The sequence below is a fragment of the Trichechus manatus genome, unplaced genomic scaffold, assembly GCF_000243295.1.
Source record: "Trichechus manatus latirostris isolate Lorelei unplaced genomic scaffold, TriManLat1.0 scaffold00021, whole genome shotgun sequence".
NCBI lineage: Eukaryota > Metazoa > Chordata > Mammalia > Sirenia > Trichechidae > Trichechus > Trichechus manatus.
In genome coordinates, this window is record NW_004443957.1 from 21,190,480 (window position 1) to 21,213,385 (window position 22,906).

General features: G+C 40.8%; 1 protein-coding gene across 3 annotated transcripts in view; it reads left to right on the forward strand.

Annotated features, from left to right (window-relative positions):
- Positions 1–22,906, forward strand: part of RGL1 (ral guanine nucleotide dissociation stimulator like 1) — a 206,644-nt gene that overhangs the window by 135,770 nt on the left and 47,968 nt on the right. For all 3 annotated transcript variants that reach the window (XM_004372905.2, XM_004372906.2, XM_004372908.2), the window contains exons 5-7: positions 16,188–16,372; positions 20,039–20,163; positions 21,563–21,778. In XM_004372905.2, the coding sequence (XP_004372962.1) occupies positions 16,188–16,372; positions 20,039–20,163; positions 21,563–21,778 (526 nt within the window). The remainder of the gene's footprint in view (positions 1–16,187; positions 16,373–20,038; positions 20,164–21,562; positions 21,779–22,906) is intronic.

A 22,906-nucleotide genomic window follows, 5' to 3' on the forward strand; every position in this document is an offset into this window, starting at 1 on the left:
ATAGTAGGGAGGCAGATGTGTATGGAGCAGAGTGAGTCCTAGAAGATGAGATCTGCAAGCTAGTGAAGAGCCCAGATCAGGTGGGGCCTTCTTGAAAGCCTTGGGAAGGACATTGAATTTCATTCTAAGGAAGATAAGATACACTTACAGGATTTTGAGGAGAGCAGGGCTATGGCCTGACTTATATTTTAAAAGGGTTGCTTTGGTTTTATGTGGAAATTAGACTGTGGCAGGGACAGTTGGAGCAGAGAACCAGTTAGGAATTAGTTACAAGGGTCCAGGCAAGGAATGATGGTAGTGTAGACAAGTAGTAACAGTGTAGGTGGTCAGCTTCTGGAGATATCTTGAAGGTGTTGCTGGCAGGATTTGCTGATGGAGTGGATGGGCTGTATGAGTGAAAAAGAGGAGGCAGGGATGCCTCCAAGGTTTGTCGCTTGAGTAACTGATGAAATGGAATCCTGGCTTTAAGAGAGAAAGACTACTGGGGGAACAGGTTTTATTGAGGAGAAGGACGATAATTTAGTCTTGGACATATTAATTTAGAGGTAATTGGATAAGTGAGTTTAGATTTCTGGGAGCTGGATAGACTGGAGGTATAAATTTTGGAGCCCAGAGTTTATACATGGTATTTAAAGCCTCGGATTGGATGTGATCTCCTAGGTAATAAGTGTTGATAGAGAAAAGCTAGGTCCGAAGACTGACCCTTGGGTTCTTCCAGTGTCAGAAAATATGTCAGAGTCAGGAAAATAGAGGCACCCATAGAGGAGACTGGGAAGGAGCAGCCAAGTGAGGGAAGAGAAGAAAGAAGAAGTTGTGTCCCAGAAGACGAGTGAAGGATTTCGGGGAGGGAGTGACCAGCTATGCCCAGCACTGCCCATAGATCAAGCGAGAGGGTTCTGGGAAGTGCTCACTGGGTTTTTCAGTGTGGAGGTCCCCGGTGGTTCTTGGTAAGTGCAGTTTTGGTGGATGGAGGTGGGGACAGAAAGTCTAACAACCCTCTGGAGAAGTTTTGCTGTAAAGTGGAGCAGAAAAATGGGATGGAGGGTGATCTGTGGGCAAGGGAGGTTTTTTGTGTGTATTTGTTTTTTTTAAATGGTGTTTTCAAAAAAGGGTGCCTGAAACCACTGGTGTTAAATATTCATCTGGGGCCAAATGTCGGGGGGTAGGGAAGGTCATATGGAATTTTTAACTGCTCACAGGATTTACTGATGGACTCAGTTGCTTCAGGAGCCAAGGATGAAGCAAGAGTCAGAAAACCGAGTAACCTAAAGGTCGGCAGTTCAAATCTACCAGCCGCTCTTTGGAAACTCTATGGGGCAGTTCTACTCTGTCCTGTAGGGCTCGCTATGAGTCAGAATTGACTCGACAGCAGCAGGTTAGGTTAGTTTTTAGATTGGCTCCATGTAGCTTTATAATTTTATTTGATGGGCTATAACTTTCTGGAAAATCAGACAAACTTGTTTAGATATTTGAGTCCCAAATGCAAGGCATGGTGGGAGGAACAATTACTTATTCCTTAAAGTGCTTGGAGAAGGCCTCTTGGAGGAAGTGACATTTGAGCTGAGTGTTGAAGGATGGTGAAGATTTTGGTGGTAGAGCGGTCCAGGAAGAGGCAACAGTGGGACCAATCAGGAAAATGCAGTGTGCATGACATTTTGGGAAGAGCACATAATTGGTGTGGCTACTTCATAGTGTACATGTTGGGTGAGGGGAGTCAGTGGAGCTAAAGCTAGAGAGTTAGATTGGAGATGTATCATGAAGGGGTTTCATTTCTTACAAGAGGGTTCGGACTTCACCTAGTATGTGGTAGGGAGTCAGTTATAAAAAGGTTTTACAGGAGAGAAATAATATAATCAAATAGGTGCTCTTTTGGGAATGGATTAGAATTAAACAAACAAACAAAAAAAAAAAAAACAAAACAAACCAAACCCATTGCCGTCGAGTTGGTTCCAGCTTATAGTGACCCTATGGGGACAGAGTAGAACTGCCCCTCAGGGTTTCTAAGGTGGTGATCTTTACGGAACCAGACTGACACATCTTACTCCCAAAGAGAACCGCCGAGGGCTTAACCACTGCACCTTGTTTCTCAAAGTGTGGTTCATGGACCGGCAGCATCAGCCTCACCTGGGAGCTTGTTAGAACTCTTAGGCTCCATCCCAGACCTAATGGTTTAGAATCTGCATTTTAGCAAGATCCTCAAGTGATTCCTATGCACTTTCAAGTATGAAAACCACAGGATTACAGGTTTATTTTTGTTTTTTAAGTTATTTATCCATGAAAATGCACTAATTTTTTAAAAGCCCGTTTTATAATGTGTATTTTAAAAATGTATACAAACGAAGAGACTGTAAGATTGAGTGGCCAGCTTGTCAAGTATAACTTGTGACCAGATTCAGAAATAAGCGTGTTCTTATTTACATGTTTTGGAGCTAAATCAAATCCAGAAGTATTAATTCAGCTAGTCACCTGAACACTCTGAGGAGAGTAACATTCTGAAAAATATCCGGGGCTTTTTGGGAAATAGCAGTTAAGAAAATTGATTTGTACTCTGGATGTGAAAAGTTGCATTCATTATTTTTAAAGGCCCATTATAAAACTTCATCCAGATTCATTGTACACCAGAAACACTAAAGTGGGTGAAACTCCAGGATAAGCTGTTTTAAAGGGCTTTACAATTTTTAAAGCATATGAGGCGTTAACAAAGAGCTTCACAGAGAACTCCCCTGAGGGACAATGGTCCTTTCCCAAAGCCTTACAGTGAATTGGTGGAAAGTTCTTGACCCTTTTTTTCAGACTGAGTTCCCTTTTTAAAAATTAATGTCTGATGAAAATATGTCACTTTATCTTATAATGGGTTGCTCTGTCTTGCAGATTCTGGAATGTTAAAACCTCTTCTCTCTGCTGAGTTGTTTGTTCCTTCCACTTCTCTTTCTTCTATCCCCTCCTCCCCCCACCCCACCACCAGTTCTCCTTTTATTCTTTTTTCACCTTACTTTACCACTATCTTTTTCTCTCTTTCTGAAGTTGTTATTCTGATCATTTCTGTGACTAGATAGGGTCATTGCTTTGTCTTTTGGAAAGGAAATCCAAGGAAACACCTTTGCACATCCATACATAATGTTCCTCGGTCATCCCAGGCCTCTGGCATCTGACTTGTAGCAATGCTAAAAGGCTTCCCCATGGTCATTAGATGTGTAGGAGGTATGGCTATATGGTGGTGGTTCTTAGTGGGCAATTTTTTGCAGCCCCTTCCCTGGGGACATTTGTTAATGTGGAGACATTTGGGTTGTCTCAACTGGGTGGGGTCCGGGGTGAGGACTATTACTGACATCTAGTGGGTAGAGGCCAGGGATGCTGCTAAATATTCTACAATGCACAGGACAGTTCTTTATAATAAAGACTTATTACTACAAAATGTCAGTAGTGCTGAGGTAAGAAACTCTGTTATGGTGATGAGGCTGCAGTCCTCAAATGAAAACTGACTTTATGAATATCTAAATAGGTATTAAATAGGAGCATGCTTATTTTGAAATTTATTTATTTCATGTACCTTTTTATATAATTAGAAGAATCAAATGCTGTGACTGTCAGGAGCCAGCCACATGGAAGGTGAAGGGCCCTAGACAAGGAGCCTGGATAACAGATTCCAGCTCCTTCTCTGTCACACTGTCATGTACCAGCCATATGACCTTGAGTTGGTCACTTCACCTCTCTTAGTCTCAGTTTCTTCACCTGAAAAATGAGTATTTGGAATGTATATCTCTGAGGTCCTTTCAAATTCAGCCATATCTAGGATAAAGTTTATTTATCTCTCTCTTCATCTCTTTTGGAAGCCCTGGTGGCGTTACAGCGATTGACTGCTAACCAAAAGGTCGGCAGTTCAGATCCACCAGGTGCTCCTTGGAAACCTTATGGGGCAGTTCTACTCTGTCCTATAGGGTTGCTATGAGTCAGAATCAACTCGATGGCAACGGGTTTGGTTTGGTTTTGGTTTTCATCTCTTTTAAAATGAAAATGAATATCAGAAACAGAAACAGAGATATGGTCCAAATATTATATTGAATGTTTGAGAAGTACCCTTTACTACTCTTCTCTGTTGAAGGACTGTATAACCAGTTTTGAATCAATAGGAAGAAAAACATAGCTTCTTCAGTTTGCTTGTTGCTAATCATGACATCACAACTGCTCACTGGGGTCATAATCAAAGAGTTTCAGCATTGTCTCCTAGGGAAACTGCAGGGAGTGGCAAGATGCCTGTTGCTTCCCTTCCCTGAATCTCTTGTGATTTCAGGTGGGAAGCAGACAACAGAAATTCAGTGACATTCTAAGAAGTAAACATCCTGTTTTAGGGCAGATGTCTTCAGTTTTACAGACTGGGGACGGTGTTAGGAATTACTGTTGGGTTTAACCATGAATAGAAAAATGCCCAGATACTGTTTGGTTTTTCAGTTTTTGCTGTACAGCATAGACCAAGCCTTATATTTTATACAGGCTTCCAAGTACTAAGTAAACAGCCTTTCTTGTATTTCTAAATATGGATCTAATCAACCTTTCAGAGGATAAAAGAAGGAAAATGTGGAAATACAGATGAAGCATTCAAGACGAACGATTGGTTTCTGCTGACTTGGGTCACAACTGTCTGGTGTTCTTCATGCATTTAAAAGAATATCAGCTTTGCAGTGACTCCCAGATGCCGAGTACTTGTAATACCAGTTCTGAGGATGCCTGGATCAGGCTTTGTGCAGTATCGGGAACATTTAAAGTTATCTGGCTAAAACAAGAATCCTTCAGTTTCAAAGAATTCAGCTTCCAGGGTTTCTGGATGTTGGGATCTTTGCCAGATAGTCATTTCTGATGTCAGTGCTAGACTGATCCATGTAATAAAGTGTACCATGTTTATTTCTAGGATCCCTAAACTTGCCACTGTTTTTGAATCAGGGAACCCACTTTCTATGACAGAAGAAAACACCTCTGCCCACATTCATTCCACCTGTGCCCTTTTCCTTCTTCCTGCTGACATTTTTACGTGATAAAATGCTGTCTTTTTAGAATAATAAGATCTGAACCAAATAGAAAAAGGAAGCTTTTCCTACTGCAGATTTATTACAATTATTGAATTCAGAAGTGAAGAGGATGTAAGGAAGGGATGTTAAACATACACATCCTTTATAACATGACTCTTCATTCTCTGAAATGTGTCTGAGATTATAATATCTTTATATACCCAAAAACCAAACCTGTTGCCATTGAGTCAAATGTAACTCATAGCGACCCTATAGGACGAGTAGAACTGTCCCGTAGGGCTTCCAAGGCCGTAATCTTTATGGAAGCTGATCGGCACACCTTTCTCCCACGAAACATCTGGTGGGTTCGATCTGCTGACCTTTCGGTTATCAGCCAAGTGCTTAACCACTGTGCCACTAGGGCTCCTTCTCTATATATACACATAACTTTATTTGAAAAGGTTTAAAATTTCTCAGGAAATGACTTTTTTTCTTTCTTTTAATGACTATTATATCGTTGAAATAGCCTCTGTTTCCTTTTCTTTAATGGAATCTCATCGCTTCCCTTCTGGAAAGCCAAGTTTTGTTTTCTCAAACTCTGCCGTCACAGGGCTTTAAACTGTTGAAATCTTTCTGCTTGCATCTCCACACATTCAGGTGATACAAATGTCGTTCTTGGAATGTTTCCCCAGAAGTTGTAAATAGTGACACCAGATTTCAATCACTGGAAAAGGGTCATGTAAATAGTAGTAATCCAAAACGTTGGACACACTTTAAAGAAATAGGAGATGAGTTAAAGAAAGGGGGCTGTGATTCTTTAATGCCTGGGAAACTTTACAATGGAAAGTATTTAAAAATCTTCCTGGAGAGTTTGCAATCAATATACATTCCAGCAAATTCAAATACCCTAAAAAGGCAGTTGGAATTAATCTGAGTAATTGTAGCAAAAGTGAGGGAAAAGGAGGAGGGGTGAAGAGCAGAGCAAAAATAAGGTTTAAAACCCCAAATTTAGAAGAACTAAAGGCAATAATGTGAAAGGAATACTTACAAAAAGTAAAAGTAAAACAAAAGAAAAACGAGTAGTAATACAGCACATAAAAGAGCCTTGTATTGTCTTTAAAACACCCTTATTGGTCAAATAGAAATTATAGTTTTAAAAATCATTAAAATTCTAAATCAAAATTGTGCAATTCGAACCCACCAGATGTTCCGAGGGAAGAAGGTAGAAATCTCTCAAGTGAAATTGCTTTTCTAATAATTAAAGAGGAGTGAAAGAGCATTAACAGTCAGTGATTTAGTAATCTTCAGAAAGAAGGAAGAATAGTTACCTGAGCATCTCCTAGGGTTTTCTGCATGTTAGAAAAGGTACAGAGATATCACTTGATTCACCCTGTAGCCTTGGAGATGATGACAATGGTAATACCACCATTGCCACCGCCACTGGCTACAGATTGTGGAGTGCTTACTGTGTGCAAGGCATTCTGATAGGCACTTCATGTTTGTATCTTCTGTACCACTGTAAATAGGCTATGAGATATTGTCCACATTTTGTAGATGTATAAATTGAGGCTTAGAGAAGTTAGGTACTTTGGGTTAAGTGACAGGGCTAGTATTTGATCTCAGGTCCAGTGGACTCCAAGACCGGGACTTCTCAGCATTTTGCTCTTGGGCCTCTAATTAAAAAAAAAAAAAAAAGCACTGTGATCTCAGATGCTTGTAATTTTTTTTTCCCCACATCCCCTCTCCCCCCAACCCCGCCAATATCATAGTAAAATATTTCAGACAGAAGTGCATGAAGAACTAGATGATGCTATCACTGTTGTGATTGATGTTTTGGATTCTTGTATTCTGAGATCTTTTAATTTGGGATGATTTCCTTCAATCTATGAGTCAACAGCTCACAACAACAACCTGGCTGTTGCTTTATTATTGGATGAACACACTGAGCAAGGTCTCCAAACAGCTGTTAGAAATGTGGAAGTTAGACTTGCTTCCGGGGGAAGGAGATAAGTGAAGGGTGTGAGGAAAGAAGAGGGAAGACCAAATTGGTCAGACCTATCAATCTGAGCGCCTGCTTCCTGTTCTTGGTGTCCTATAGCATCTGTCATTACCAACGGAAACTCCATTCTAATGGTGAATATTCTAGAAGACCTTGGAAATTTTTTTTACTGTTGTTGTTGTTAGGTGCCGTTTAGTCCGTTCCGACTCATAATGACCCTATAAGACCGAGTAGAACTGCTCCATAGGGTTTCCAAAGAGCAGCTGGTGGATTTGAACTGCTGACCTTTTTTTTTACTAGAGGCCTATTTATAACATGAAAACTCCCTTTTTGGACTGTGAGGAATTAGGACTAATGAGTTATCGAGGTCTCTGAAAAATAATTTTGGCAAGTGGCAATGTCCCCTTGCTAATAACAATAGCTAGAATTTATTGACTGCTTAGCAGCAACAGTCCCTGTGTTAAGTACTGTATATACTTTTTAAATTCTCATAGTAACTCTATTTATTATTATTTTATAGATGAGGGACCTGAGAGATAGAGCGGTTAAGGAACACGTCCATGTTCATACACTGAATAAGTGAAAGAGCTGAGGTTTAACCCTGACTTTAACCTCCACATAATGTAGCCTCTGTTTTTTCTCTGATAAATATGAAAATATTTCTCTTAAGTACTTATTCATAGGCTTTATTTTTTGAAACAGTTTTAGAGTTACAGAAAAATTAAACAGCTAATGCAGAGAGTTCCCATTTGCCTCCCCAACAGAGTTTCCTTGTTATTACCTTCTTATATTAGTGTGGTACATTTGTTACAATTAATGAACCAATATTGATACATCATTAAAGTCTATAGTTTATTCAGATTTCCTTAGTTTTTACCTAATGCCTTTTTTCTGTTCCAGGATCCCATTCAGGATACCACATTGTATGTAGTTGTTATGTCTCCTTAGGCTTCTCTTGGCTCCCACGGTCTCAGATTTTACGTGTTTTTGAGACCTTGACGGGTTTGAGAAGTACTGGTTAGTTATTTTGTAGGATGCCCCTTTATTGGAATTATTTTGATGTTTCTCTCATAACTGGACTGGGTTTATGAGTGTTTGGGAGGAATGTCACAGAGGTAAAGTGCCAATTTCATCACATCGTATCAAGGGTACATGCTGTTAACATGATTTATGACTGTTCACGTTGAACTTGATCACCTGGCTGAAGTAGTGTTTGTCAGGTTCCTTCACTGTAGGGTTATATATATATTTGTCTTTCTTTTCTATACTATACTCTCTGGAAGGAAGTCACTAGGCACAGACCACACTTCAGGAGTGGGGAGTTAACGCTCTCCCTCCTTTACAGTGGAGGATTTACATACTTTATGTGGAATTCTTCTGCATGGGAGACGACTTTTCTTCCCCGTAGTGTTAATTTATTCAATCATTTATTTATATCAGTATGAATTCATGGATATTTACTTTTTTTTATTTTGGGTCATAAACCAATACTGCTTTATTTTCTTGCTCAAATTGTTCCAGCTTTGGCCATTGGGAGCTCTTCAGTAGGCTCTTGTGTCACTTTAATATACTACCATTGTTATGGGTTTTTTTTTTTTTTTTTGGAGGACTTTCTTACTTTTTGGCACTACAAGATGCTCCAGGCTCTTCTTGTATATTTCCTGCCCTAGTCCTAGATTCAGCCATTTCGCTAAGGAGCACTGGTTCCTTTTATTGGAGAAAAGTATTAGAAACCAATATTTAGGTGCTAGGTGTGCTCATTGCTACTAGGGTGTCAATTTCTTTTAGGCCCTCTCAGTTGACAGCAAGGAAATATATATGTGTATACTAACACATATCTATAAATATTTCTATGTATCTGTATCAATATTAAATTAAACATGAGTTCTTACTGATGTTTCCAACCCTAATCCATTACTACATGGATCAATCTAGCCATCTCCCCTTGCTTATATGAAAATTCCCAGTTGAACAGTGAGAAATCTGGTTCCCGTCCATCCACTACCCATTTATTTAATTATCCAGCTCTAGTATATATGTATAGCAGTATCAGAATTGTTAACCCAAGCTGCCATGGGAAACAAGTTTATCAAGTACAGTAGAGTGCTTATGTACAGTTCTCTTGCCTTTAGTCTTACAGACTCCAGTCTTTCAATAATAAAAATAGCTAATATTTTTTGAGCACTTACTGTGTCCTAGGGACTCTTCTAAATACTTTACATGAATTTTCTCTTTTAGGATTCACAACAACTCTTTGAGGAGGGATCTATTATACCTGTATTACAGATGAGGAAGCTGAGGCATAAAGAGGTTAGATTATAATTTAGTAAGCCACAGAACCAGGATCCTAGTTAGTCTGACTCAGAGACTGTGCTCTTAGCTACACTGGCTATACTGCTCATGAAAAGTAGGCATTTAGGAGCCCTTTTAGCTTTTTTCCTTTTCTAATGGAATGCTGTCACTCACACAGTGAGTTAGGTTTGGTTAAGTCTATGCACAATTTCTGTAAATTCACCTTCAAATACAAGGGCAAGTATGTAAACACCCTGGACATTGGGTGGCAACTGGTTTTGGGCTCATCTCCTACTCGGCCCTCTCCCCACCCATATTTACTCTGTATTTCTGTGTATTCTTCCCTCCTCCTTGCCTTGGAACTTTTTCTCCTTTTTTGTAACTTCCCTGTGGCCCTTCTCTGGCATCGCTGCCCTATCCTTGCCTTTTTATGCTCAACTCTGACTCTGGCTTTGTTTACATTTGCTTCCTGGACCCTTCCTCAAATCCTGTTTCATGTTCCCTCGCAGTGTTCTAATCCCTACTCACCCATAGTACTGAAACTGTACAATGGAGAGTACAAGAAAGCAACACAAGATGACCTTGATCCATCCAGCTAATAATGGTTTCATCTTTTCCAGGCCTTTTCAGGGGAAAAAAAAAAAAACAACTCTGCACCTTCGTTTGTTCTTTCTCATTAGGAAAACCATCTAGCCCAAGGTTTCAGGGGCAGCCTCTATCTGGCAACCTTCCCTGAAACTGAGGAAAACCATTCTGTGGCTAGAACAAGGTGGAGGGCCCAGCTCAGAGGCAGCGTCAAGGTTCACTTTGCCTTTGTTCCATGAAGGGCAAAGTGTTAGCTCCTACCGGCCGGGCTTAGCAAATGTCCTATGCCACATTATTCAAAGGCCCACCCTCTATAGATATCTTCTTACCTTTTTGTTATCTCCCTGAAGAAACGATCCCCTTTTTGCAGAATGTGCTAAAATAGAAAAACATTTTGCTGCTTTTGAAAAATGGTTTCATATCTTATCTTCTGTTGATGATAAAGTACAGTAAGCCATTATCTCTTAAATAGATTCTGGGGAGGGAAAGGAGCTCTAAATGAACAGAGTTACTCTTTTTATCATGTCGTTGTTGTTAGGTGCTGTCAAGTAGGTTCCGACTCATAGCGACCTCATGTACAACAGAACCCTCACGATCCTTGTTATGCTTGAGCCCATTGTTGCAGCCACTGTGTCAGTTCATCTCCTTGAGGGTCTTCCTCTTTTCTGCTGACAGTCTACTTTACCAATCATGATGCTTTTTATCATAATAATCCTCTTTCTTGGCTTGGAGGTTATACATCATGGGGGAGATGACTTCATATTTAGAAAAATTTTGATTATACATTTTATCAATTCTTAGAAGTATTTTTAAACCTATGGGATTTTAATATGATTTCATACATTTACCTAAAATCTCGCATGCATTTTAAAAAAAAAAACCTGTGGTCAGAGCATAACAGCAGCCTAAATCCTTGCCTCATTTCTTCTTGTTCTGCATTGCATTCCTGAAGATCCCTGAGGGTGGCTAGAAGTTTTGTACTCTCTCCCTGTACCTCTCAACCAAAGTATCTGTCTAATATCTCTTATCAGGTGTTACTAAGTGTGATTTACAATTGGCTAAGAAATAAAATGAGTATAGCAAATTTTATCATGCTCTGCCCCTCCCCTCTTTCTGTTCTTCAAATAGATCTTCTTTAAGTCCATTGAAAGCATTTCACTCTCTCTCACCTCAGGAACTTTGCTTATGCTGTTTCCCTGGAGTCTTCACCCAGCTGACTCCTACTTATCCTTGAGATCTCATTTTTAACATTATTTCCTCAGGGAGGTCCTCCATATAGCTTGAACTGGTTAGCTCCCTCTGAGGTTAAATGCTCCCACGAGACCCTGGGCTCTTCTGTTGTTGTGATACTCATCACACAAATACTTCATTTTTGTGAATCTGGAAAATAAAGAGTACTCAGTAAATATTAGTGTAATTAATGAATTAATTCTACCCAGGGGTCTGTTTTCTTAGAAGGAAAGTCTTAGAAGCTGCCATCAGTCAGTTCCACACATTGACAATGAGTATGTCTTCCTTCTCTTGCAAATCATCACAGTGAATTGGAAAAGGCTCACACATTGCAAAGTTTTGCACAAAGTTGCCAAGAATGCCTGAGGTAGAAAATACAATCCTAGTTTTCTTCTCTGCTGTCACTTTTGGGCCCCCGCCCCACGGCCACCTACCCAACCTGCTTACTTAGATGCAGCCCTCGTTGGGAGTGAGGAGTTTTTCTTTATAACCCACCAGACATTACTTTCAAAAAGGAAATCATGTACTGGCTTTTCCCCTGTATTTAGATGACATCACAGTCTTAATCTTTCCATTTTGTTTTGGAATTTACTTTTTCAGTCTTTACAAGTCATTCAAGAGTCAGTTCTTACAGCTTTTATTACAGACTGTGTAATAAAGTACCCCTGCATTTGCACAGTACCTGTCCCAGGGAGGATGCCTGGGAGATGGGACAGTGGAGTAGGGACAGGCTGTGTGTGCGTGACTGTGTGGCGCATGCCGTATGTGCAGTGTTTGTTCATGTCTGGAGCCATGTGTATTCTGTCATAGGTTATATTCTATGACACCCTTTGTGTGATAATGTGGCAAGTTCTTTGAGTTGATTTCCATGAGTGCTCATTGATTTTTACTGAGCCATTTTACCTTTTTCAATCCCTTCCTTCGGTGACTTATGACAAGTAGTTGTAAGATTGCTAAAAAAAATTAGGTTTTTCTCCCAATATCTCAAAATGTCTCTATTGATATTATGTCATTTGAAATCATAAATGATCATTGTCAGGTAGATGAAGACAGGTGAGGGTCAGTGGAGTTCCCTTGCCCCCTTGATTGACAGGTGACATAGCCAGCATGAGGAATCAGGTTTTCCTCCTCCAGGCCTCCTCCTCCTTTGTTCTGTGCACACAGCCAGGTAGCTTCTCTAGTCTTTAACAGTCACACCTTTCCTGTAAATTCATGACCAGGATTCCCCTTCAGTAGTAAGATTCTTTACATCCTCCCTCTGTCCTGGCTACGATGTGGGCTAGATCTTGGGGACAGAACCAGGAAGGGCAAGATAGGAAAGCCATCGGCCAGTCACAGTTTTCTCTGTCATGGTTTTTGCTATCATGGTTTTGTGATTTTGCTTTCCTTTTTGAAATTTTAAAAGTTTCCCATTTGTATCTTCTGCTTAGTCTATCAAGAACGAAAAGTTTCTTCCCAGGACTGGCAAACATAAAGCCACTGTGAGCTCTGGGCACATGTCCAGGCCTTTCCAGAAAGGCCCTGGCGTGCCCATAAACACTCGGCTGATAGGAGGGCAGGGGTCTGTATTGTGCTGTTTGTGTAGGTGGTTTTTTTTTTTCCCCTCCTTCTTCACCCTTCATTCCTCTTTTGTGTGAAAATACTTTTATTCTGCCTAAGTCAGTGTTTGAGTTTGTGGTGAACTTTTAAAACCTTAGGCTAAGCTGTGGGAAGGTCACTGTCACAAAGGTTAAGTGAGCAGATTACCAGAGCTAGTTACGAACATCAAACTGAGGAGAACAAGATGTGTGTCCAAGGCCTAGTCCAGTATGGACTAAGATCTCTCCTTAGAACTGCCCCAAACCTTCAGAGGCTGCACCTTCCATGGAAGTAAGCTCTATACAGTCTGCCCTACAGAAACACACAAGTACTGTACCCAGAGATGTGAACAAACACACATCTTTTGTAATTGTAATTGTGAGAACCTGAATATAACTTAAATACTTATCCATGAGTACAGGAATTCCGACATTGATTATGTCGTGTCCATGCAATGGAACTCTGCATAACCATAAGAAACAATAAGGTAGATCTAGAGGTAATGAGAGCATGATGGTGCAGTGGTTAAAGCACTGGGTTGCTAATCCAAAAGGTCGGTGGTTTGAACCTACCAGCTGCTCTGAGGGAGGAAGATGTGACAGTCTGCTTCTGTAAAGATTTACAGCCTTGGAAACCCTATGGGGTAGTTCTGCTCTGTCCTATAGGGTCACTATGTGTCAGAATTGGCAGTGGGTTTGGTTCTGGTTTTTAGAGGTAGTAAATGGAGAGGTGTCTATAACATAGAGTTCAGTGGAAAAAACATGTTTATGTGTATATACATATTATATGTATATTTAAAATTATATATATAATTAAAATTATGTGTATATATATACACACACACACACACACCTGTATATATCCACAGAAAAGTCTAGAGGGAGATACACCAAACTGTTCACAGCAGGTCATGAGAATGGGATTAGAATGAAGCGGGAGCAGATAGTTTGCTTTTTTAGTTTATGCACATTTGTAATATTTACTTTTTCCCTCCCCAATAACTAATCAGTTGTGTAATTTTAAAACTAACAATTATGGGTTGTAAAGGAGTAAATAATATGTTAGTATCACTGTTTTTTGCCTATAGTTTTGAATTATAGGTTCTTTGAATTATGGGTGTTCTTTTAAATTTTGAAATGCTGAGGGGCCATTAGATTGTGTATCTCATTGTTAGACTGATTCTTTTTTTGATTCTTCTTTGTGTGTTGTGAGTTACCACTTCACCTCTCCATATCTATTTTTCTCTCAGTGTCATGGAAGAGTATTCTCTCACTAAAATACTCAGAAAGCCGGTTTGAAAGTAATGAGTAACAGTATTAATTGATTACTTCACTGCTCTTTTGAGAAGCGTATAACAGTTCTGTTGTAACAGTCAGCCTGATGTATATAAACGTCAGGTTTTCCAATGTTCTAGGCTATCCCCCCCATTGTTCTGAGCTCAGTGTTTGCTAGGAAATAAGGGAAATCATCCATAGAAAAGTCACATTTCCTTACAAAACTCAAGTATTAGAATGTTCAATCATCATTTTCTTTTTCAATTCATGATATTTGGTTTTGGTGAAGAAAGGAAAAGTAATGAATGCTGTATGTGTGTCCTCAGAAATAGAAGTTCATTGATTTCATTTTACTTATGTTTTTAACTAATTCCAGAAGCCCAGACCAATTTCTTCTAGCATCCTAGCATTCTGGAAGGGAATGAAATCTTTGTTTATTGTTTATTTAATCTAAAGACTTAGCTTTGAGTTATTTCTCTGGCTTTTAATTTCAACTTTTGCTTCATGGTTTTCTATCATCTATTTTAGATGTATATATATGAATATTATAGTTCCGAATCCCTTAATGTTCACAGCAGCAAAAAACAGTGAACAAATGTATTTTGCTTCTGTTTGTTCTTCAGTTCCAAAAGTTTAGCGTTAAATTAACTTTCGTCATATTTATGCCTCTGTTATAGCCCAGCTTCTTGGTGTGAAATCCAAAAACCAAACCCGTTGCCTTTGAGTCATTTCCGACTCATAGCGATGTTATAGGACAGAGTAAAACTGCCCCATACCCCGTAGGGTTTCCAAGGAGCGGCTGGTCGATTTGAACTGCCGACCTTTTGGTTAGCAGCCAAACTCTTAACCGCTGGGCCACCAGGGCTCCAAAGTATAATCAGACGATAATTTTAAATTTGCTAAAAAATTTTTTCTGCTGAAAAATTTTGGTCAGCTAGCTAGGTCTTTAGCTAAGATCAGCTGTTACATCTCTGTTGATGAAACATACATTGATTAGTTTATAGTTCCTGTCATCTCCCAGCCACCATCATCAACAAATATGCCTCGGCTGTGGAGACAGCAAAGTACTGTGTTCTTCTCTATGGGACAGCTCAGCATATGCCTGACCCAGGAGTGTCTGCAAAGTCCTCTTTGAATATGAAGCATAGAATCATAGCGCTCAAAACATTCTATCCTTTTTATCATTTCAGCTTTTTGTTCTTGCCCCTTGAGTGAGAGGTTGCCCCTAACCTAAAGACAACACACTTGTGTTACTAGTAACGTGACCCTGTCTCTTTCTTTGCTCTGGGACCTTGTTTCACCCAAGATGGACTCTGTGTGTTACCCTCAGAGCTGTCAGGGGAAATCGCCTTTGAGATGGATTTGCTTATCAAGCTTTTCTCCACATAGCTGTCTTTCAAAGACCTAACTTCTCTATCTGTACTGTTTCTCGAACATGAAACATATTCTCCTCTAGTAATTTGAGAAACAAAAGGATAACTTTGTAAGGACATTTTTGGTACTCATGCTGAAACCCTGATGAGCTTCAAAAATTAAATTTATGCAGTTATCTTTTCTAAACCCAGGCACTTCCTTTCATCAGATGGATTTATGGCCTACTGGCAGTCAGTTATTTTCTAAAGTATTAGTATGGTGGATTTTGTGGTCTCTGATTTGAGTGAATTCAGAATTGAAAACCTCATAATCTAGTTGTGCATAGATTGCTTTGAAGTTGCCCAAAGAATTATAAATCTTTTGCTGCAAGTATTTTTCTGCCCTGTATGGGTTTTTCTAAAGTTTAGGGTTTTTTTTTTTCTTAAACGTTATCAGCTCCCCCCGTGCCCCTCCCTTCAAGACTACCACTTAAAATAGTAAAGTATAGTCAGCTTGTTTTCAAGTGCCTTAACTTCATTGGGAAACCCTGGTGGCGTAGTGGTTAAGAGCTACGGCTGCTAACCAAAAGGTTGGCAGTTCGAATCCACCAGGTGCTCCTTGGAAACCCTGTGGTGCAGTTCTACTCTGTTCTATAGGGTCATTATGAGTTGGAATCGACTCAACGGCAATGAGTTTGGTTTTTTTTTTAAACAGCTTTAACTTCGTTGACATTGCCAGGAACTCTTGGATGAATTATCTGTTGACCATCTGCCCACGTTTTCCTGGAGCCCGCCTGCAATAGGTGGTGTCCAGGACTTGCTTTGAGTCTCCACAGCCAGTTGGGTGCAGTGACTCTCCATTTCTCTTTCTCAGTGCAATCGCCTCAATTCTGAGGGCCTGGCTTGACCAGTGCGCGGAAGACTTCCGAGAGCCCCCTCATTTCCCTTGCTTGCAGAAACTGCTGGATTATCTCAAACGGATGATGCCGGGCTCTGACCCAGAGAGAAGAGCACAAAATCTCCTAGAGCAGTTTCAGAAGCAAGAAGTGGAAACTGACAGTGAGTACTTGATTGTTCGCAGGGAAAAAACTAGATGGTGACCTCTGACCTCCTATTCTTGTTCCCGTTGCCCTTGTTGAATAGGAGACCTTGGTCAAGCTGCTGGAGGATTGGGGTGCAAAATTCTCAAGGCATTAATCATAGAATCTTAGAGTTTTAGAGCAGAGAAGGGGATTTTCAAGACCACTTAGTGGTCTCCTTCATTTTACAGATGAGGAAACTGTGGCTCAGAGAAGTTACATAATCTTCCAAGGCTTCTATTATTACCATAGAGAAGAGGTCCCCTTGATGATTTTTTACTTTCCCTTGCCAGCAAGTGCCATTGTTAGCTGGATTTGCTTCTTCTATCGAATGAAAATCCACCACAAATGGCTTGGTCACTATCCAGCAGGCAAGGAATTAAATCCAGTTCTGCTCTTGCCCTCACACAAGCTTGGAAAAGGTGTTTCTCTTTCCTCATAGAAAGCATCACTGTAATCTATCTCCTGCCAGGGCAGATAGCAGTCATTTAGTGTCCCTAATGGCCTCATTAAAGGAAGTTTCTGTGGCTGTTTTTTCCTATTTGAGGAATCGACTGCCTATTTTCAAGAACAAAGGGCCATCACTGCAGGTCGTGGGGTGCTTAGAACTATGAGGGTTTGAAGGAAGCCAGAAAGAGGTTAGGACTGGCTCCCGGCATGACGTTTTATACCTCACTGGTGTGCTGGGTGATGGTTGCCATGGCGGATGACCCACTTGGAGCTTCCGACAGGCATTTCCCTGAAGTGGTGTCTGATTTCCCCAGTGAAGAAGAGGAAACGGTTCCCCAGCAACGATAAGGGAAGCTGTATCAGTGCCAAAGAAAAAAACCTTAAATTCCAAACAGTACCTGTTGAATTTTTTATGCTTAGGGGACTAAAGAGGGGAAATGCAATTGTATCTTTAGGAGCTGGTTGCCAAGTTCTCTGTATCTCAGATGACTTCATCTGCTGGGAATGTTTGAATACCAGGGGCACTCCTCCAGCTGCCAGCCCTCAGCTCCCTTCAGCACCCCCACCCCCGCCTGTCTTTGTGCTGGAGTAGAAAACGCTATGTCTGTGTTGGAGCCCAACTCCCCCCACTGGGGCTGCCCCTGGCTCCGGGCCTAATTGGGGAACCAGTGGGACCAGTCATTCACTGTTTCCAACCCAGGGACTGGAAGGCAGCGCTCATTTGACAGGCTGTGGCAGGGGCGAGGGGGACTGCCTGACTTTGGGAAGACTTTTAGGCAATATCCAAGAATGAATTTTTTCTGAGTTTGGAAAATTTTAATAAAAAATCTCTAAACTCTCTGCTTATTAACTTTATGAGTCATTACTGAGTTTTAGGAGATTCGTACCCATGGGCTAATTCTACCTAGCTCTCCTGTATGCTTTTCAAAAGTTTTCACTTTTCTTAGGGAGAGAGTCAAAGCAGAAATAGTGAAGGCATGGACTAGACCTCTGCAGGGAAAGGACCATGTAATCTTCAAGCAAAACCACATTCTAGTACATAGCAGGGCCACTATGTGTGTGTGCTTAAAAGAGTGAATGAGAAGATCAAGCTTTAGCACGTACCTTCCTTGGCTAAAGTGGATTAGCTTCTGCATTGCAGAATGATTAGAATATACCTAATAACTAGCAAGAGGAATGAGAGGCCCATTCTGAACCTGTGTTTGGGTTTTAAAATTTCTGATTCCTCCACGGAATGAGAGAGTACCAGAGTTGTGTGGAAGAAAAGTGGTGAAATCAGATGGCTTAAGGTCCTCCATATGATGGGCTATTAGCTTCCTTTAGCTTGAGTAGGGCTGTGTTCCGTACCTGGAGGGCTTTGAGCTGGTTCTTCCCGGTTCAGTCATGTCTGAGGAAGCAAAATGGGAACAGACCAGAGTTTTTAAATTTTGGGTCAACTGGAATGATAACCGGAGTGGGAAAAATCATGGGTCGAAGCCCTGCGAGAAAACTAACCTCCCACTTAGAAAACAAAGGCAACATAATCGTTGCATAGCAACCAGATCTCTTGCCCATAGGATTTTGAGCAGAGTCAGAAATAGCGTTGCCCCGCTCAAAGATGGCATCCACTGCACCACTTTGAATGTGTGTCCCTCTCCACAGTCCTGCCAATAATCCAGTCTCAACGCATCAGGTTCCTGAAAGGGCTCAGTATACCTCTCCTGGATCTCCTATTCTGAGGCTTCGACCTGTAATTTTCCCCATTCTGGTTATAGTTCCAGATCATTCAAATAGAAAAAATTAGGTTCTCTTCTGATTTCACTTTGTTGGCCATGACTGAACTGGTTCAAAGCCCTTACCTGGAGGCAGGATGTGATCCACTCCTACTTTCTCTGGTCACAACCCAACCCTATTGATGTCTGTGTCTTTAACTCAAGGATGAGGGGGTCTTCCTTAGATCACAAACCTGTCACCAGAGTAGGCAGGTACCCACGTGGTGCCACGACAGGGGAAGTGATGTAGGGTCACCCTCAGTACCCTCTCCCCTTAGAAATCTAAGAAAAGGCCACCCTAACTTGTTCCAAGATGCCTGTAAGTCTTTTACTCTACAAAGAAAGAGAGAAAAGCCTTAAAAATATAAACATTCTGGGGGAGTAGTGAAACACTGATTTGAATTTATGCTAAGATAAAACTGAAGCAACTGGATTTTTCCCTGGGAATAGGTTTGACAGGAAAGAGAGCCAAGAGTATGAAGGGAGATAATGTTGGGAAACAACCCAGGAAAGGTTTCAGACAAGGGAGGCTGGGGAATCAAGGCAGACTTCTCCCAATTCTACAGTCTTTCGAACTGGAAACTCAAGGTTCTATTCCATATTCCTTCAGCTTTTTGTTCAGACTCCTAGGAGTGATTTTTTCTCATCTTATTTAGGCTGTGTCCTATATAATTTGCTAATTGATGACCTTATATATAGTAAGGCTCAGTTGAATTTAAAACAAGAAACCGAACCTGTTGCCGTTGAGTCGATTCCAACTCATAGCCATCCTATAGGACAGAGTAGAGCTGCCCCAAAGGGTTTGCAAGGCTGTAAATCTTTACAGAAGCAGACTGCCACATCTTTCTCCCACGGAGTAGCTGCTGGGTTCGAACCGCCAACCTTTCAGTTAGCAGCTTAGTGCTTAACCACTGCCTCACACAGACTTAACTTCAGGTAGAGGCTGAAAGCTACTCTGAACATTTTGAGAATGCTAGGACTTTATTAGCGTTTCTGACACCAAAACGGCCCATCTTATCCCCCAAAACTTAGCCTGCCCTCATGCCCAGGCCTTTCACAGTTCCTGGTTGTAAGTGGTCCCGTAATTAAGAGTTATGGGGTTGAAGTTTAAGAATTACTTGGATTGATCCAGGAGCTATCAGAGGGTTTGTGGGCAACCCCCTAGATATAATCCCTGCTTTGCTTCTCTGGATTTTGCCTGGTCTGGCTCTGTCCCAGGCCAAAGTGACTGCACAAGGCCTCTGAGCTTAATAAAAAATCTAAGAACATGCAGAGACTATGAAGACCTCCATTTCACTCAGGTTTATTGTACTTTCTGTTCTCTCCCAACTGGTTTTCTGAAGGATTCACCCTCCTCTTCCTAAATGAAGGAAGTTCAGTTTTACTCTATAAGCAAGGTCATCTATGGTGGCACCAAGATACTAATTTTTTTCATACTTGAACAGATGGGCTTTCCAGCACCATTTCCTTCAGCACGGAGGAGGAAGAGGAACCAGAGGGTGGAGGGTCAGCAGAATTCACGTTCTTCTCAGAAGATCTTGTGGCGGAGCAGCTGACCTATATGGATGCAGTATGTGCAGTCTTTGTACCTCATATGTCCTTCCATTACAGCGTGGGGAAGTGACAATGCTAGTGGCCCGGGGAGGGCAGTGGGGTCATGTGATTTAAGTATTTTGGAATTCTTGAGAGAGGCTTTGCCTGTAAATGTAGACTTAAGATGTGACTTGAATCAATCATATAAATAATTCACGCATAAGCTCTTCTTGCAATTGTGGATGAAGGTGCTTTTTACTTGGAGCTCAAGACACAGAGGGAAATAAGAATTCTAATCCTAGTGAAACCAAATCTACCTTGTTCCGTGGGTATTTCTCTCCCTTTAGACTCATAAATATTTCAAGATCTCAACTGTTTATTTGGAGGATTGTAAAGGGGTCAAAGTATAAATTAGGATAAAATTAATTCACTGAATCCACATGTGGCTGTATCTGGCAGCTCATTTCCATGTGTGCTTCCTACGCTTTTAGAGTTTGAATATTTTTGTTAGCAGAGCATATTTGATTACGTGAGTCATATTTCCTAGCTCAACATTAGTTGGTAAATAACAGTTAAAGAAAAGACGACTATTATGAATTATCACAATGGTTGTAGCTCTTTTGCATTTATCACTTTTGAGAAAGCAGCATAGAAAGTGGCAGAGTTTCCATCTAATGAGTATGCAAATAAGATATTAGAAGTAAATTGGATAGTCTGTCTAAAGTAAATCCTGGTGTTCTCGCTTTTAAACAAACCCCTATATAACTTATATTGAATTGTGGTACCAATCAGAATCTGATTTGCCCAACAATTTGTTGTTGTTATTCCACAACTGGTAGCATCAGAAGAAGATGGAAACTTTCATTGATTATTACGTCTAGGAAAAGGCTGGGAAACCAGACTTTAAACCCTCTTTTCTTCCTCTTTCTTGTGGTGTGGAATAGTTTTTGCATTTGTATGCTCCTAGTTTTCTTCATTTTGAATAACGTGCATGTTGCATCTTGTGCCCGTCTGTGGCTCCCTTTTCAGGTGGTTGCGGAGCACCTGTATGCATTATAGACAGTTTGTGAACATAGGGCCGGGACACACCATGGATGTGGTTTTGATTTCAAAATCATTGATTATTAGTATAGGTTTTACCTGACTTTCCTTGCAGGGCAGAAGAGTCAAAATGTTTTAGGTTATTTTAATTTCTTTTGGCCACTGTGTTCCATTTGCTCTGTTGAGCAGATTTAAAAAGAACATATGGCTTTTCTGATCAATTATTATATTAATTATTTACTTTTGTCTGTTAAAATGAACACCGTGAGGCAAATCAAGTAGAAAAGGATTATTTATCCGTTCATCAAATACCAATTTACAGATGACCCAGATGACGTGCTTTGCCATGTGAAATGTCTGCGCTGTCCTTAAAGTCAATTCCTCTTTTGTTCTAGCAACTATTCAAGAAAGTAGTGCCTCACCACTGCCTGGGCTGCATCTGGTCTCAAAGGGATAAGAAGGAAAACAAACATTTGGCTCCTACGATCCGGGCTACCATCTCTCAGTTTAATACCCTCACCAAATGCGTTGTCAGCACCATCCTGGGGGGCAAAGAACTCAAAACTCAGCAGCGAGCCAAAATCATCGAGAAGTGGATTAACATTGCTCATGCAAGTGTCTTTTAAAATATATTTTTCATATTTAGTCGATATTGGCGACAACTCTAGCACTCTGTTTAAACGGTTTAGCCGTTTGGTTGAAAGGCAGTCTGTATTTGAGACTTCATTGGATTTGTTATTGTTTCAAAGTAAGGAGAAAAGTTGCTTCTCTTAACTTGGGAGCTTATTTATTTTCCCTTTTTTAAAGAAATTGGTTCCTGCTCACGTTTTCCTGCTTGTGGGCCCCATACTATTGCTTCTCCAGGGTGAGACATTCTATCTGCTTTTTCCTTTGTATTCATGACAGATTGAGTATCGTTCTCTGCCCCATGTTCAGGAAATGTAAACTGAAGTTCTGAGTGTCAAACCCTACTCTTCAACCCAGAATTATTACCTATGCACTTTTCGAGTACTTAGGAACAGAAGAGCTGGTACCTTCTCAGAACCCCGAATCTCTTTTCTAAAGGACTGAGAAGCTCACACAGATCTCTCATTAATCTGGGGCCTTTCAAGGGCCTTAGACCTGAAGTTGGAGGGGAGAAGTAAATTCCTAGGCCTGAATTACGTTCTGCTGAGATTAGAGTCTAAACTCTTGGATCTGATGCCCATATACCATATGCTCTTCACTAAGCATCTTATTTCATGATTGAGAACATTTGAACAGTATTCAGTCGGTCAGCAAATATTTCATGAGCTCCTCATGTACGTAAGCTACGATATTATGTACTTTGGGGACATTCGTAGGACAGCACACAATTGATTTGGTCCTACAGGAACTTGTAGTCAAACAAGGAAGCCACAACACACTGGAATTTTCTCAGCCTGGGCAGTTCTGAGAAAGTGGAAGAGGGAGAGAGCGCTTCTTTTTTTAATTTTTCTTTTCCATACAAAAATTTATACATACATTGTTGTGTGACTCTGATTGCTCTCCCCATACTGTGACAGCACACTCCTCCTTTCCACCGCTGATTCCCCATGTCCATTCAACCAGCTCCTAACCCTCTCTGCCTTCCCAGCTCACCTCCTGACAGAAGCTGCCTGTTCAGTCTCGTGTATCTACTTGAGCTAAGAGGCACACTCCTCACGAGTATCACTTTATGTCCCACAGTCCAGTCCAATCCCTGTCTGAAGAGTTGGCCT